Genomic DNA, 15,491 nt, shown 5'->3' with positions numbered 1-15,491 from the left:
CATCAGACTGACAGTGGAGCTCACAGCACGTTAGATTCATCATAAACCATGTTTCCTGTAGCTCTGCTGCTGCTGCTGTTGGCAGCTGGATCCTGTGAGTCCCTCTAGATTTGTCAGAGTCAACAAATGTTTCTTTTACAGGAAAACTTGATCATTTATAACTCAACATTTTATTCTTTTAACAGGTGTGAAGTGTGAAACATTGACACAGCCAGCCTCTATGACTGTGCAGCCAGGTCAACGTCTGACCATCACCTGTCAGGTCTCTTATTCTGTTGGTAGCTATTACACAGCTTGGATCAGGCAGCCTGCAGGGAAAGGACTGGAGTGGATTGGAATGAAATACACTGGAGGCTCATACTTCAAAGATTCACTGAAGAACAAATTCAGTATTGACTTAGACACTTCCAGCAACACAGCAACTCTGAATGGACAGAATATGCAGCCTGAAGACACTGCAGTGTATTACTGTGCCAGAACGGCACAATGATACAAACCATCAGTAGACATGAACAAAAACCCCTCAGTGCCTGAACACTTGTAACATGAATCCACCAGAGGAGGAGCCTTCAGACCACTGATGATTTCACACGAGTTTACTGTTTCTGCATTAAAAGTTCACAAATTGTTCCTCATGTAAAATAATAATATTTGTTTATGTCAGTTTAAACACACCAAACTTACAGTCACTACAATGTCATTGTATATATTTTTTGTAATGTAAAACGATTTTAGAATAATATGATATAACATAATATAATGGTTGAGGTATCTTTTCCAAAAACATTTAGAAATTGTTGTTTCTCTTTTGTATTAATATTGTTATTTTCCTCTCCAGTGAATTACTGTCTAAATGATAACACACCAAAGGTGATATCTCAGAAGAACTGAATCATGTGAACAAAGTCTTATATTAGGATGAAAATAAATAAATAACATGTTTGAAATAAAGTAAGGTAACAAATACATACACTAACAACCCACATTGTATCTTAAAATAATGAAAACAAATTGTATCACTTACTGTAGATATTAGGTTATAATCACAAAAGGTAACAAAAGCAATATCTGAAATAGCACAATTTTAATATATAAATTGTGTTTTGGTGCAAGTTTTTTTCACTTTAAATAAGAACTGAAATACAGAAAGTTACAGATATATTAGCAGAATAATTCATTTGACAGTGACATAATGCAACAGTGATATACTGAGTTCACTGAGAAAATGTCTTGACAGTAAAAGAAAATCACTCAGGAAAACTTAAATATGAAGATTTAAGTTCCATAATTCATATAATAGCAATTAGAGCAATGATTCTTGTCAGAGTTTTCAAATACTGAAAATTACACTTTGTTTGAAGATATAAATATGTTCAGTGTTTTATTTATCATTATATAATTTACAAAAAAAGCAAAACTGTTATTTTATCACTTTAAACACAGAGTAAATGTGTTTGAATAAGTTGAAGCATGTCACTCCGGCAGTTTGCCCCGCCCCCTCCTCTGCCGGCCTGCCGGCCTGATTACACACTCCTGCTGACAATTAAGCCATGTGGACTTTAAAAACTCTCTGTTCCCCTGTGTCAGTGCCAGTGTGTTTTAGCCCATGCCTGATCACCCGAGCTCCTTGTCACAGCCACAGATGCCACAAGTTTTGATCCTCTTTGTGAGCGACGCTTTTCCTTTGTAAGTTTTCTTAGCATAGCCTGTAAAGTTAATACCTTAGTTAAGATTTATAGCCTCTTTTGTTTTCCTCCTTGGGAGAGATTTTCTGTTTCATTTTCACAGCTTTTTAGGAAACTCCAATCACTAGGATTGTGACTTGCGTTGTATTAGTTAGACTGAGTAGATCCAATCATTTAGATTGCGTTTTGTGTTTGACCTCGTTCTCAGTTAGTTATAGATCGCCAATCAGTAGGATTGTCCTTTGAGTTTGTTTTCGTTTTGAAGTGCTTAGAGCCTTGTTTTTCCTCCGTTTGGAGAGTTTTCTGTTTAAGTTTTTTATGATAACCATAGTCTGAGTTTTGTTTCCTCTTCGGAGTGATTTTTTGTTTCCGTGTTTATAGTTACGCAACGTTTCTTTTGAAGAGCGTTGTGCTCCCCATTGGTTATAGTTTTTTATAGCCACGCTTTGTTTTCCCTCAGTAAGAGGATCTGCCTTGTGTTCTGTTAAGAGTGCCAATAAAGACAATGAAAGGCCTCTGTGTCTGAGTCCTCGCTGTTCCGTCTTGTCAAAGCAGAGGTGATTTTCACTCTGTTCCTATAATAACTCTGAACACACTCTTTTATTGGCTCCAGTTACACCAACACTGATGCTTCACATATTTGACTCTATGCAAACTCAGTGATCTTCCTATAAAAAGTCAACATCAGACTGACAGTGGAGCTCACAGCACGTTAGATTCATCATAAACCATGTTTCCTGTAGCTCTGCTGCTGCTGCTGTTGGCAGCTGGATCCTGTGAGTCTCTCTAGATTTGTCAGAGTCAACAAATGTTTCTTTTACAGGAAAACTTGATCATTTATAACTCAACATTTTATTCTTTTAACAGGTGTGAAGTGTGAAACATTGACACAGCCAGCCTCTGTGACTGTGCAGCCAGGTCAACGTCTGACCATCACCTGTCAGGTCTCTTATGATGTTAGTTACTATTACACAGCTTGGATCAGGCAGCCTGCAGGGAAAGGACTGGAGTGGATTGGAATGAGAGCTGGATCCACCACATTCTACAAAGATTCACTGAAGAACAAATTCAGTATTGACTTAGACACTTCCAGCAAAACAGTGACTCTGAATGGACAGAATATGCAGCCTGAAGACACTGCAGTGTATTACTGTGCCAGACACACAATGATACAAACCATCAGTAGACATGAACAAAAACCCCTCAGTGCCTGAACACTTGTAACATGAATCCACCAGAGGAGGAGCCTTCAGACCACTGATGATTTCACACCAGTTTACAGCAACTGCCTTAAAAGTTCACAAATTGTTCCTCATGTAAAATAATATTTGTTTATGTCAGTTTAAACACACCACACTGATAGTCACTACATTGTATATATTTTTTGTAATGTATAACGATTTTAAAATAATATGATATAACATAATATAATGGTTGAGGTATATTTTCGCAAAAACATTTAGAAATTGTTGTTTCTCTTTTGTATTTTTATTCTTATTTGCCTCAGCAGTGAAATACTGTCTAAATGATGTCACATCAAATGTGATATCTCAGAAGAACTGAATCATGTGAACAAAGTATTTTATTAGGATGAAAATAAATGAATAAAGTGTTTGAAATAAAAGTAAGGTAACAAATACATCCACAAATAAACCACATTGTATCTTAAAAGAATAAAACCAAATTTTATTACTTAGATATTAGGTTATAATCACAAAAGGTAACAAAAGCAATATCTGAAACAGCACAATTTTAATCTATATCAGTACCACAAGCGGTAATGAACGGGTTCGAGCTTGAGGGCTCGCGAGTCTCTGTGCGCCCACGTTGCCGCGCAAGTCCTCTAGCTCATCTCCCGTTTATTCACCGCTTGCGGTACTAGTTATTTTCAGTCGTAGTTATTTTCAGCTCGGACTATTTTCAGCGTCCCTGTGGTATGTTAGAGGGCTCTTCCTGTTTAAAATGGGCGACTTCCTGTTGGGTGAAAGGTGTGTCCGTAAACGTGTTCAGGGACGGTCCCTTGACTCACATATCAAGTTTCGTGAAGATCAGACAATGTCAGACTTTACTTCCTGTTTCGGGAGTTCTACTTCCTGTAGAGAGGTCATCCTTTACAGACATGTTCCGGACGGGTCTGAGGTCTCACATATCAAGTTTCAAGTGGATACAACAATTCCTGTTAAAGTAGCATGAAAAATTGTAAATGTAATTTCGTCTGCTGTTACCAGGGGGCGCTGATTTTGACATGGAATAATTTCATATAGATTTGTATGCAGGTGCCTCCATCATGTGGCGAAAAAAAGGTACTGCATGAAAATGAACGAAAAACCACTCAATGGAGTGAACACTTTGCAGTGTTGCCATGGCAACACCATTGAACGATTTGTTATCATATTCAGCATGCATCATCTACCATGTGTTTTGATTGTTTCCACTAATTTTGAGTTTGATACGATTAACTCTGTAAAAGTTATAAGCGAAATTGTGAATTTGTTGTATTTTCTGTTACCACCAGGAGGCGCTGTTTTCAAAATGTACAGTTTTTGCATCAGCATCTTCAGCCATGGTCCATCATCAACCCTAGCGAATTTGGTTGGGATGGGACCTTCTATCACAAAGTTATAAGAGTTGTGTTGCCTGTGGCGAAAAATTTAAATTTTCACCAACTTTGCCGCCCCCTTTCTCGTACGCCGTGATACTTATGGGAAAAGTTTTCAATAACTTTAGATCCTCAACTTGTCCACAGTGACCTCACCAAGTTTGAAGGTGATCCCATGAAACCTCTAGGACAAGTTTGTTCAAATACCATTGGTGCGAAATGGCCAAAATCGGCAAAAAATGAACTTTCAATCCAAGATTGCGGCTTTCCTGTTCGTTTTAGAGCATAGGCTAGGCTGACTTTTTTGACCGTCCCAACCCAAGGAACGTGTGTACCAAGTTTTGTGCATGTACATTAAACGTGCTCCTCAGGCCCACAAGTTTTAGGGGGTGGAGTAGTTATTTGCCCCGCCCACTTTCACTTTTTTAACGCACATTCCCCGAAACACGAATAAACGTAATTGTACACCTGGTCTGATGCGGTTGCAAAAATTTGTGAGTTTTGGGGCATGTTCAGGGCCTCTAAAACGCGATTTACTCTGGTGAAGAGGAAGAAGAAGACGAAGAAGAAGAATAGGAAGAAGAAGAATAATCCTTACGGTTTCAATAGGGTTCTTGCAACAGAGTTCCTCGAACCCTAATAATCCATACGATTACAATAAGGTCTCTTGGGTAAACCAGCTTTATGTTTTGGTGCAATAAGAACTGAAATACAGAAAAATACAGATTTATTAGTAGAATAATTAATGCAACAGTGATATACTGTGTTCACTGATAAGATGTGTTGACAGTAAAAGAAAATCACTGAGGAAAACTTCATATTGAAGATTTAAGTTCCATAATTCATATACACTTTGTTTGAAGATATAAATATTTTCAGTGTGTTTTATTGAGAGCGATATCACTTACAAAAAAACAAAACTGACACTTATTTTATCACTTTAAACACAGAGTAAATGTGTTTATAAGTTGAAGCAGAGGTGATTTTCGAGTAACAAACGAGTGACACTACATAAAAAAACTAAAAACAAATAAACAAATAAACAATACAGACTGGAGGTTTAAAAGTGATCACACAGTGTTGGAAAACCAGCATCAACTCCCTTTCTATTGTCCCCCTGTTGGTTTCCCACAATGGCAGAGATGAGTCAATTTACATAACCAAAGAACTGTTTTATTTCATATGTGCAGAGATTAACATTCACCTGGAGAAAAACTAAACATACTACCAAAAAGGTGTCTGTTGACCCTTTAAAAAGCTTATAATTGAGAACATAAAAATGATAAAAAAAAATATTTCACAAATATCCTTAACAATATCCTTTATATATAGCAATAATTATAAATTATCCATCCATTTTCTACCACTTTATCCTCCACATGAGGGTGACAGGGGGGCACTGGAAACCAATCACAGATGAAATAGGGCAAAAGGCGGGGTACACCCTGGACTGGTCGGTGATTTTCACTCTGTTCGTATAATAACTCTGAACACATTTTTTATTGGCTCCAGTTACACCAACACTGATGCTTCACATATTTGACTCTATGCAAACTCAGTGATCTTCCTATAAAAAGTCAACATCAGACTGACAGTGGAGCTCACAGCACGTTAGATTCATCATAAACCATGTTTCCTGTAGCTCTGCTGCTGCTGCTGTTGGCAGCTGGATCCTGTGAGTCTCTCTAGATTTGTCAGAGTCAACAAATGTTTCTTTTACAGGAAAACTTGATCATTTATAACTCAACATTTTATTCTTTTAACAGGTGTGAAGTGTGAAACATTGACACAGCCAGCCTCTGTGACTGTGCAGCCAGGTCAACGTCTGACCATCACCTGTCAGGTCTCTTATTCTGTTAGTAGCTATTGGACAGCTTGGATCAGGCAGCCTGCAGGGAAAGGACTGGAGTGGATTGGAATGAGAGTTGGATCCAGCACATACTACAAAGATTCACTGAAGAACAAATTCAGTATTGATGTACACACTTCCAGTAACAGGGTGACTCTGAATGGACAGAATATGCAGCCTGAAGACACTGCAGTGTATTACTGTGCCAGAGACACAATGATACAAACCATCAGTAGACATGAACAAAAACCCCTCAGTGCCTGAACACTTGTAACATGAATCCACCAGAGGAGGAGCCTTCAGACCACTGATGATTTCACACCAGTTCCCTGTTTCTGCCTTAAAAGTTCACAAATTGTTCTTAATTTAATATAATAATGAATTAAATCAGTTTAAACACACCAACCTTACAGTCACTACAATGTCATTGTCTATAATTGTTGAAATGTATAAAGATTTTAAAATAGTATTCTGTAACATAATATAATGGTTGAGGTATCTTTTCGTGAAACATTTAGAAATTGTTTCTCTTTTGTATTTTTATTCTTATTTGCCTCAGCAGTGAATTACTGTGTAAATGATGTCACACCAAAGGTGATATCTCAGAAGAACTGAATCATGTGAACAAAGTGTTTTATTAGGATCAAACAAATAAATGTTTGAAATAAATGTAAGGTAACAAATACTTTAACAAATAACCCACATTGTATTCTAAAAGTATAAAAACACATTTTATTGCTTGGATATTAGGTTATAATCACGATCTATAACAATCTATAATAAAGGTCTCTTGGGCAAAACCAGCTTCATGTTTTAGTGCATGATTTGTTCACTTGAAATAAAAAATGTAAACACAGAAAAATACAGATATATTAACAGACTAATTAATGCAACAGTAATATAATGCTATAGTGATATACTAAGTTCACTGATAAGATGTGTTGACAGTAAAGGAAAATCACTTAAATATTGAATATTTAAGTTCCACAATTCATAAAATAACAATTAGAACTGATGCTTCACATATTTGACTCTATGCAAACTCAGTGATCTTCCTATAAAAAGTCAACATCAGACTGACAGTGGAGCTCACAGCACGTTAGATTCATCATAAACCATGTTTCCTGTAGCTCTGCTGCTGCTGCTGTTGGCAGCTGGATCCTGTGAGTCTCTCTAGATTTGTCAGAGTCAACAAATGTTTCTTTTACAGGAAAACTTGATCATTTATAACTCAACATTTTATTTTTTTAACAGGTGTGAAGTGTGAAACATTGACACAGCCAGCCTCTGTGACTGTGCAGCCAGGTCAACGTCTGACCATCACCTGTCAGGTCTCTTATTCTGTTGGTAGCTATTACACAGGTTGGATCAGGCAGCCTGCAGGGAAAGGACTGGAGTGGATTGGAATGAGAGCTGGATCCACCACATACTACAAAGATTCACTGAAGAACAAATTCAGTATTGATGAAAACACTTCCAGCAAAACAGTGACTCTGAATGGACAGAATATGCAGCCTGAAGACACTGCAGTGTATTACTGTGCCAGATACACAATGATACAAACCATCAGTAGACATGAACAAAAACCCCTCAGTGCCTGAACACTTGTAACATGAATCCACCAGAGGAGGAGCCTTCAGACCACTGATGATTTCACACCAGTTTAATATTATGGCCTTAAAAGTTCACAAATTGTTCCTCATGTAAAATAATAATATTTCTTTATGTCAGTTTAAACACACCAAACTTACAGTCACTACAATTTCATTGTATATATTTTTTGTAATGTAAAACGATTTTAAAATAATATGATATAACATAATATAATGGTTGAGGTATCTTTTCCAAAAACATTTAGAAATTATTGTTTCTCTTTTGTATTATTATTGTTATTTTCCTCTCTAGTGAATTACTGTCTAAATGATAACACACCAAAGGTGATATCTCAGAAGAACTGAATCATGTGAACAAAGTCTTATATTAGGATGGAAATAAATAAATAACATGTTTGAAATAAAAGTAAGGTAACAAATACATACACTAACAACCCACATTGTATCTTAAAATAATGAAAACAAATTGTATCACTTACTGTAGATAATAGGTTATAATCACAAAAGGTAACAAAAGCAATATCTGAAATAGCACAATTTTAATATATAAATTGTGTTTTGGTGCAAGTTTTTTTTCACTTTAAATAAGAAATGAAATACAGAAAGTTACAGATATATTAGCAGAAGAATCCATTTTACAGTGACATAATGCAATAGTGATATACTAAGTTCACTGAGAAAATGTCTTGACAGTAAAAGAAAATCACTCAGGGAAACTTAAATATGAAGATTTAGGTTCCATAATTCATATAATAACAATTAGAGCAATGATTCTTGTCAGAGTTTTCAAATACTGAAAATTACACTTTGTTTGAAAATATAAATATGTTCAGTGTTTTATTTATCATTAAATAATTTACAACAAAAGCAAAACTGTTATTTTATCACTTTAAACACAGTGTAAATGTGTTTGAATAAGTTGAAGCAGAGGTGATTTTCACTCTGTTCCTATAATAACTCTGAACACACTCTTTTATTGGCTCCAGTTACACCAACACTGACGCTTCACATATTTGACTCTATGCAAACTCAGTGATCTTCCTATAAAAAGTCAACATCAGACTGACAGTGGAGCTCACAGCACGTTAGATTCATCATAAACCATGTTTCCTGTAGCTCTGCTGCTGCTGCTGTTGGCAGCTGGATCCTGTGAGTCTCTCTAGATTTGTCAGAGTCAACAAATGTTTCTTTTACAGGAAAACTTGATCATTTATAACTCAACATTTTATTCTTTTAACAGGTGTGAAGTGTCAAACATTGACACAGCCAGCCTCTGTGACTGTGCAGCCAGGTCAACGTCTGACCATCACCTGTCAGGTCTCTTATTCTGTTAGTGGCTATTGGACAGCTTGGATCAGGCAGCCTGCAGGGAAAGGACTGGAGTGGATTGGAGTGGCACTTCGTGGATCCAGCACATACTACAAAGATTCACTGAAGAACAAATTCAGTATTGATGTAGACACTTCCAGTAACAGGGTGACTCTGAATGGACAGAACATGCAGCCTGAAGACACTGCAGTGTATTACTGTGCCAGAGACACAATGATACAAACCATCAGTAGACATGAACAAAAACCCCTCAGTGCCTGAACACTTGTAACATGAATCCACCAGAGGAGGAGCCTTCAGACCACTGATGATTTCACAGCAGTTTACTGTTTCTGCCTTAAAAGTAAATTTGTTTTACTTTTTCAAGTATCTTTGAAAATTAGGGAAACAAACACACAGTTCTAATTTGATATAATATGTTCTTCACTTTTTATAAATTGGAACCACTTAAGCCGTTTTTCATTGTATCAGGGAAAAGATATCCGTGATATCTCATACAGTACATACAGTTAGTAAATGACACAATCAATGACTTCTTTTAACAGTGAAATGTCAATAGAATTACCATTAGTAGTTGGTTTACTGTTAAACTTTCAAACTAAATTTGAGACATCACTCTCACAAACTCCTCAAAGAAACATAAAATTCCTATTATTAAATGCAAAAACAAAATTATCATCATCATCATCATCACTATGGACTTTGAAACCTCCAACCAAAGTGGCCCTACATTAACAAAAAATGATTAAACTCACAAGCTCCTTTATACTTTCACTAACTGAATTGTAACTTTTTCCAATATGTGTCAATCAAAATATAATTAAAGTAAAACGTTTTTTTACTAACATTTAAAAACATTTTTCATGACTTCCAGTGAAAATGTGTGCAGCAGCACTTACTCTTTTTTGTTTTATAATAGAAGAGCTAAGGTTTGAATTTAACGGCAGACTGATGTAAAACACGAGACAGAGTGGATTTCAAAAGTTTATTGATACATTGGAAACTGGAATACTGAGTAGTTAACGATTCAAATATTGTCAGTGTGTTATATTTAGCACTATATTATTTACAATAAAAACAAAACTGACTGTTATTTTATCACTTTAAACACAGTGTAAATGTGTTTGAATAAGTTGAAGCAGAGGTGATTTTCACTCTGTTCCTATAATAACTCTGAACACACTCTTTTATTGGCTCCAGTTACACCAACACTGATGCTTCACATATTTGACTCTATGCAAACTCAGTGATCTTCCTATAAAAAGTCAACATCAGACTGACAGTGGAGCTCACAGCACGTTAGATTCATCATAAACCATGTTTCCTGTAGCTCTGCTGCTGCTGCTGTTGGCAGCTGGATCCTGTGAGTCTCTCTAGATTTGTCAGAGTCAACAAATGTTTCTTTTACAGGAAAACTTGATCATTTATAACTCAACATTTTATTCTTTTAACAGGTGTGAAGTGTGACACATTGACACAGCCAGCCTCTGTGACTGTGCAGCCAGGTCAACGTCTGACCATCACCTGTCAGGTCTCTTATTCTCTTAGTAGCTATTACACAGCTTGGATCAGGCAGCCTGCAGGGAAAGGACTGGAGTGGATTGGAGAGAAATACACTGGAGGCTCATACTACAAAGATTCACTGAAGAACAAATTCAGTATTGACTTAGACACTTCCAGCAAAACAGTGACTCTGAATGGACAGAATATGCAGCCTGAAGACACTGCAGTGTATTACTGTGCCAGAGACACAATGATACAAACCATCAGTAGACATGAACAAAAACCCCTCAGTGCCTGAACACTTGTAACATGAATCCACCAGAGGAGGAGCCTTCAGACCACTGATGATTTCACACCAGTTTAATGTTTTGGCCTTAAAAGTTCACAAATTGTTCCTCATGTAAAATAAAAATATTTCTTTATGTCAGTTTAAACACACCAAACTTACAGTCACTACAATTTCATTGTATATATTTTTTGTAATGTAAAATGATTTTAAAATAATATGATATAACATAATATAATGGTTAAGGTATCTTTTCCAAAAACATTTAGAAATTGTTGTTTCTCTTTTGTATTATTGTTGTTATTTTTCTCTCCAGTGAATTACTGTCTAAATGATAACACACCAAAGGTGATATCTCAGAAGAACTGAATCATGTGAACAAAGTCTTATATTAGGATGAAAATAAATAAATAACATGTTTGAAATAAAAGTAAGGTAACAAATACATACACTAACAACCCACATTGTATCTTATAATAATGAAAACAAATTGTATCACTTACTGTAGATATTAGGTTATAATCACAAAAGGTAACAAAAGCAATATCTGAAATAGCACAATTTTAATATATACATTGTGTTTTGGTGCAAGTTTTGTTCAATTTAAATAAGAACTGAAATACAGAAAGTTACAGATATATTAGCAGAAGAATTCATTTTACAGTGACATAATGAAATAGTGATATACTGAGTTCACTGAGAAAATGTCTTGACAGTAAAAGAAAATCACTCAGGAAAACTTAAATATGAAGATTTAAGTTCCATAATTCATATAATAGCAATTAGAGCAATGATTCTGTCAGAGTTTTCAAATACTGAAAATTACACTTTGTTTGAAAATATAAATATGTTCAGTGTTTTATTTATCATTATATAATTTACAACAAAAGCGAATTCGTTGAATTCGTTGAAGCAGAGGCATTAAAAGTTCACAAATTGTTCCTCATGTAAAATAATAATATTTATTCATGTCAGTTTAAACACACCAAACTTACAGTCACTACAATGTCATTGTATATATTTTTTGTAATGTAAAACGATTTTAAAATAATATGATATAACATAATATAATGGTTGAGGTATCTTTTCCAAAAGCATTTAGAAATTGTTGTTTCTATTTTGTATTAATATTGTTATTTTCCTCTCCAATCCAATCCAATCCAACTTTATTTGTTAAGCACTTTAAACAAACCACAATGGACCAAAGTGCTGTACAGAATAAATAAAAGGCATTATACATAAAAGGTTCAAAATGAGATAAAACAGCTTAAAATAAATTAGAATCATAAAACACAATAAGAATTAGCAGCCATACAATAAAAAACAATAAATTCTATTCAAATTAAAATATGTAAAATAAATAAAAAAACAAACGTCTCATGAGGTTTCAAAGGCCAAAGAGAAAAGGTGGGTTTTAAGGAGGGATTTAAAAACAGATAAGGACGAGGCCTGTCTTATGCGCAGTGGCAGATCGTTCCAAAGTATTGGAGCTGCGACAGCGAAGGCACGATCCCCTCTGAGCTTCCGCTTAGTTTTAGGCACACTCAGGAGCAGCTGATCAGCTGACCTGAGAGAGCGAGCGGGTGAGTATGGATGTAGAAGCTCAGAGAGGTAGGGCGGGGCAAGACCATTCAGGGATTTAAAACAAATAAAATCATTTTAAAATCGATCATGAAATGTATCGGCAGCCAGTGGAGTGAAGCTAAAATGGGGGAAATGTGCTCAAATTTACGTGTGCCAGTTAAAAGACGTGCGGCAGCGTTTTGTACCATCTGAAGACGGGCAACGGAGGACGCACTAACCCCCACATAAAGCGAATTCCAGTAATCCAGCCGAGTGGTGACAAAGGCGTGAATGACTATTTAAAAATGCTGCCTCGAGAGAATTGGCTTTATTTTGGTCAGCTGCCTCAGTTGAAAAAAGCTGGATTTAACAACAGACCTGATCTGGTTGTCAAACTTCAGATCAGAGTCGATTTTAACCCCCAGGTTTGTGGTAGTGTGTTTTAAAAGCGGTGCCAAGCAGCCCAGATCTACTTGGGGGGTCCCAGTGGTGCCACTAAACACCATCACTTCAGTCTTTTTGTCATTAAAACTTAAAAAGTTCAGAGTCATCCAGGCCTTTATGTCATCAAGACACTGAAGTAAAATTTTAAAAGAGTTAACTTCGTTCTTTTTAATAGGCATGTAGATTTGACTGTCTCTCCAGTGAATTACTGTCTAAATGATAACACACCAAAGGTGATATCTCAGAAGAACTGAATCATGTGAACAAAGTCTTATATTAGGATGAAAATAAATAAATAACATGTTTGAAATAAAAGTAAGGTAACAAATACATACACTAACAACCCACATTGTATCTTAAAATAATGAAAACAAATTGTATCACTTACTGTAGATATTAGGTTATAATCACAAAAGGTAACAAAAGCAATATCTGAAAAAGCACAATTTTAATCTATAAAAAAAAATCTCTTGGGCAAACCAGCTTCATGTTTTGGTGCAATTTTTGTTTACTTTAAGTAAGAAATGAAATACAGAAAAATACAGATTTATTAGCAGAAGAATTCATTTGACAGTGACATAATGCAATAGTGATATACTGAGTTCACTTATAAAATGTCTTGACAGTAAATGAAAATCACTCAGGAAAACTTAAATAAGAAGATGTAAGTTCAGTAATTCATATAATAACAATTAGAGCAATGATTCTTGTCATAGTTTTCAATACTGAAAATTACACATTGTTTGAAAATATAAATATTTTTGGTCTGTTATATTTAGCGCTATATCATTCACAGCAAAAGCAAAACAGTTATTTTATCACTTTAAACACAGAGTAAATGTGTTTGAATAAGTTGAAGCAGAGGTGATTTTCACTCTGTTCCTATAATAACTCTGAACACACTCTTTTATTGGCTCCAGTTACACCAACACTGATGCTTCACATATTTGACTCTATGCAAACTCAGTGATCTTCCTATAAAAAGTCAACATCAGACTGACAGTGGAGCTCACAGCACGTTAGATTCATCATAAACCATGTTTCCTGTAGCTCTGCTGCTGCTGCTGTTGGCAGCTGGATCCTGTGAGTCTCTCTAGATTTGTCAGAGTCAACAAATGTTTCTTTTACAGGAAAACTTGATCATTTATAACTCAACATTTTATTCTTTTAACAGGTGTGAAGTGTGAAACATTGACACAGCCAGCCTCTGTGACTGTGCAGCCAGGTCAACGTCTGACCATCACCTGTCAGGTCTCTTATTCTGTTAGTAGCTATTACACAGCTTGGATCAGGCAGCCTGCAGGGAAAGGACTGGAGTGGATTGGAATGGGACGACGTGGATCCACCACATACTACAAAGATTCACTGAAGAACAAATTCAGTATTGATGTACACACTTCCAGTAACAGGGTGACTCTGAATGGACAGAATATGCAGCCTGAAGACACTGCAGTGTATTACTGTGCCAGAGACACAATGATACAAACCATCAGTAGACATGAACAAAAACCCCTCAGTGCCTGAACACTTGTAACACTAATCCACCAGAGGAGGAGCCTTCAGACCACTGATGGTTTCACACCAGTTTACTGTTAGTATTGTTAGATGACAAACAAATATTTTTATAAACAAATTAATACAAATGTAAATAAATTGTTGTTAACTTAATACAACATGATTATAAATATAGGTTTTAAAAATGAAATATATTCAAATAATAAATGTTTTGTTACAATTACAAAATTGACAAATCTAAGGTTGTCCCACAGACTGACCTGCACATATTCAGGGTTTGGAGGTCATCACTGGAATTCTTGGATCAGACAGGCACCTGGAAAAGGACTGGAGTGAGTTGCTATCAGTGATAGTAGTGGCACCACATACTACTCTCAGTCAGTCTGAAGCCTCTTCACCATCTCCAGAGACAACAGCAAACAGCAGGTGAATCTGCAGATGAACAGACTGAAGACTGAAGACTCTTCTGTTTATTATTGTGCTCGACAGCTACAGTGACAGTGACTTCAGTTGGTTCAAATTAAAGCTGTACAAGAATTTACAGTGTTTGTTTCACAGGGATGATACTTCCTGATAATGAATTGCAAAAGGCACATATTGGTTAGTAGCACTTAAACACATGGGTTGCCAGCAGAGAGTGATACCAAACCTAAGTCTCTCAAAAACATCTCAACCACAGGATAAGAAAACAATGGTCCACATTAAAATATAGACAGCTGAGAGTGAAAAGGAATTTAAAGACACTTTTACACATAAATGTGCAGCATCTTATTTACCTATTTTAAAAAAATGTGGCAACCGCCTTGAGCTATGTTTCAGCATAGTTTTTCATTGGGATTGTAGTTGCTGTTTTAAACACTAAAGGTCACTGTTGTACATATTTTACACACGTGACCTTGAACTGTGTAAAAACAACACCCACACTCAAACAGCATAAATGTACACAAGCACACACACACACACATACACATTGTCATGTCCCGTGTTCAGTGTTAAGTCTGCGTCAGTTAGTTTAGTTTATGTGTACTCCTGGTTTTATTTTGGTGAAGGGTTTTTCTGTCTTCCTGTCTGCACTTCATCTGTCTCGTCTAGTCTCGTTGATTCC

The 15,491-nt window shown here is 35.9% G+C and overlaps 7 gene segments (V, D, J or C); all 7 read left to right on the top strand.

Moving 5' to 3' along the window:
* Positions 1 to 48: 48 nt before the first annotated feature.
* LOC131475689 (Ig heavy chain V region 5A-like) lies at positions 49 to 490 on the top strand. The segment is given in 2 exon segments: positions 49 to 94; positions 186 to 490. Coding segments are annotated over 2 exon segments (351 nt in total).
* A 1,925-nt stretch (positions 491 to 2,415) lies between these two features.
* On the top strand, positions 2,416 to 2,848 carry LOC131475698 (Ig heavy chain V region XIG14-like; the record flags this gene model as incomplete). The annotated part of the segment is given in 2 exon segments: positions 2,416 to 2,461; positions 2,553 to 2,848. Coding segments are annotated over 2 exon segments (342 nt in total), but the record flags the coding sequence as incomplete, so codon positions are not given.
* A 3,065-nt stretch (positions 2,849 to 5,913) lies between these two features.
* LOC131475815 (Ig heavy chain V region XIG14-like) lies at positions 5,914 to 6,346 on the top strand (the record flags this gene model as incomplete). The annotated part of the segment is given in 2 exon segments: positions 5,914 to 5,959; positions 6,051 to 6,346. Coding segments are annotated over 2 exon segments (342 nt in total), but the record flags the coding sequence as incomplete, so codon positions are not given.
* A 904-nt stretch (positions 6,347 to 7,250) lies between these two features.
* On the top strand, positions 7,251 to 7,680 carry LOC131475705 (Ig heavy chain V region XIG14-like; the record flags this gene model as incomplete). The annotated part of the segment is given in 2 exon segments: positions 7,251 to 7,296; positions 7,388 to 7,680. Coding segments are annotated over 2 exon segments (339 nt in total), but the record flags the coding sequence as incomplete, so codon positions are not given.
* Positions 7,681 to 8,849: 1,169 nt separating this feature from the next.
* Positions 8,850 to 9,282, top strand: LOC131475858 (immunoglobulin heavy variable 4-38-2-like; the record flags this gene model as incomplete). The annotated part of the segment is given in 2 exon segments: positions 8,850 to 8,895; positions 8,987 to 9,282. Coding segments are annotated over 2 exon segments (342 nt in total), but the record flags the coding sequence as incomplete, so codon positions are not given.
* Positions 9,283 to 10,392: 1,110 nt separating this feature from the next.
* On the top strand, positions 10,393 to 10,822 carry LOC131475648 (Ig heavy chain V region XIG14-like; the record flags this gene model as incomplete). The annotated part of the segment is given in 2 exon segments: positions 10,393 to 10,438; positions 10,530 to 10,822. Coding segments are annotated over 2 exon segments (339 nt in total), but the record flags the coding sequence as incomplete, so codon positions are not given.
* Positions 10,823 to 13,908: 3,086 nt separating this feature from the next.
* Positions 13,909 to 14,344, top strand: LOC131475640 (Ig heavy chain V region XIG14-like; the record flags this gene model as incomplete). The annotated part of the segment is given in 2 exon segments: positions 13,909 to 13,954; positions 14,046 to 14,344. Coding segments are annotated over 2 exon segments (345 nt in total), but the record flags the coding sequence as incomplete, so codon positions are not given.
* Positions 14,345 to 15,491: the final 1,147 nt, after the last annotated feature.

Source organism: Solea solea, chromosome 16 (genome assembly GCF_958295425.1).
Source record: "Solea solea chromosome 16, fSolSol10.1, whole genome shotgun sequence".
Lineage (NCBI taxonomy): Eukaryota > Metazoa > Chordata > Actinopteri > Pleuronectiformes > Soleidae > Solea > Solea solea.
The sequence above is the reverse complement of the archived record's forward strand: the minus strand, read 5'-3'. Positions and strand labels throughout refer to the sequence as shown.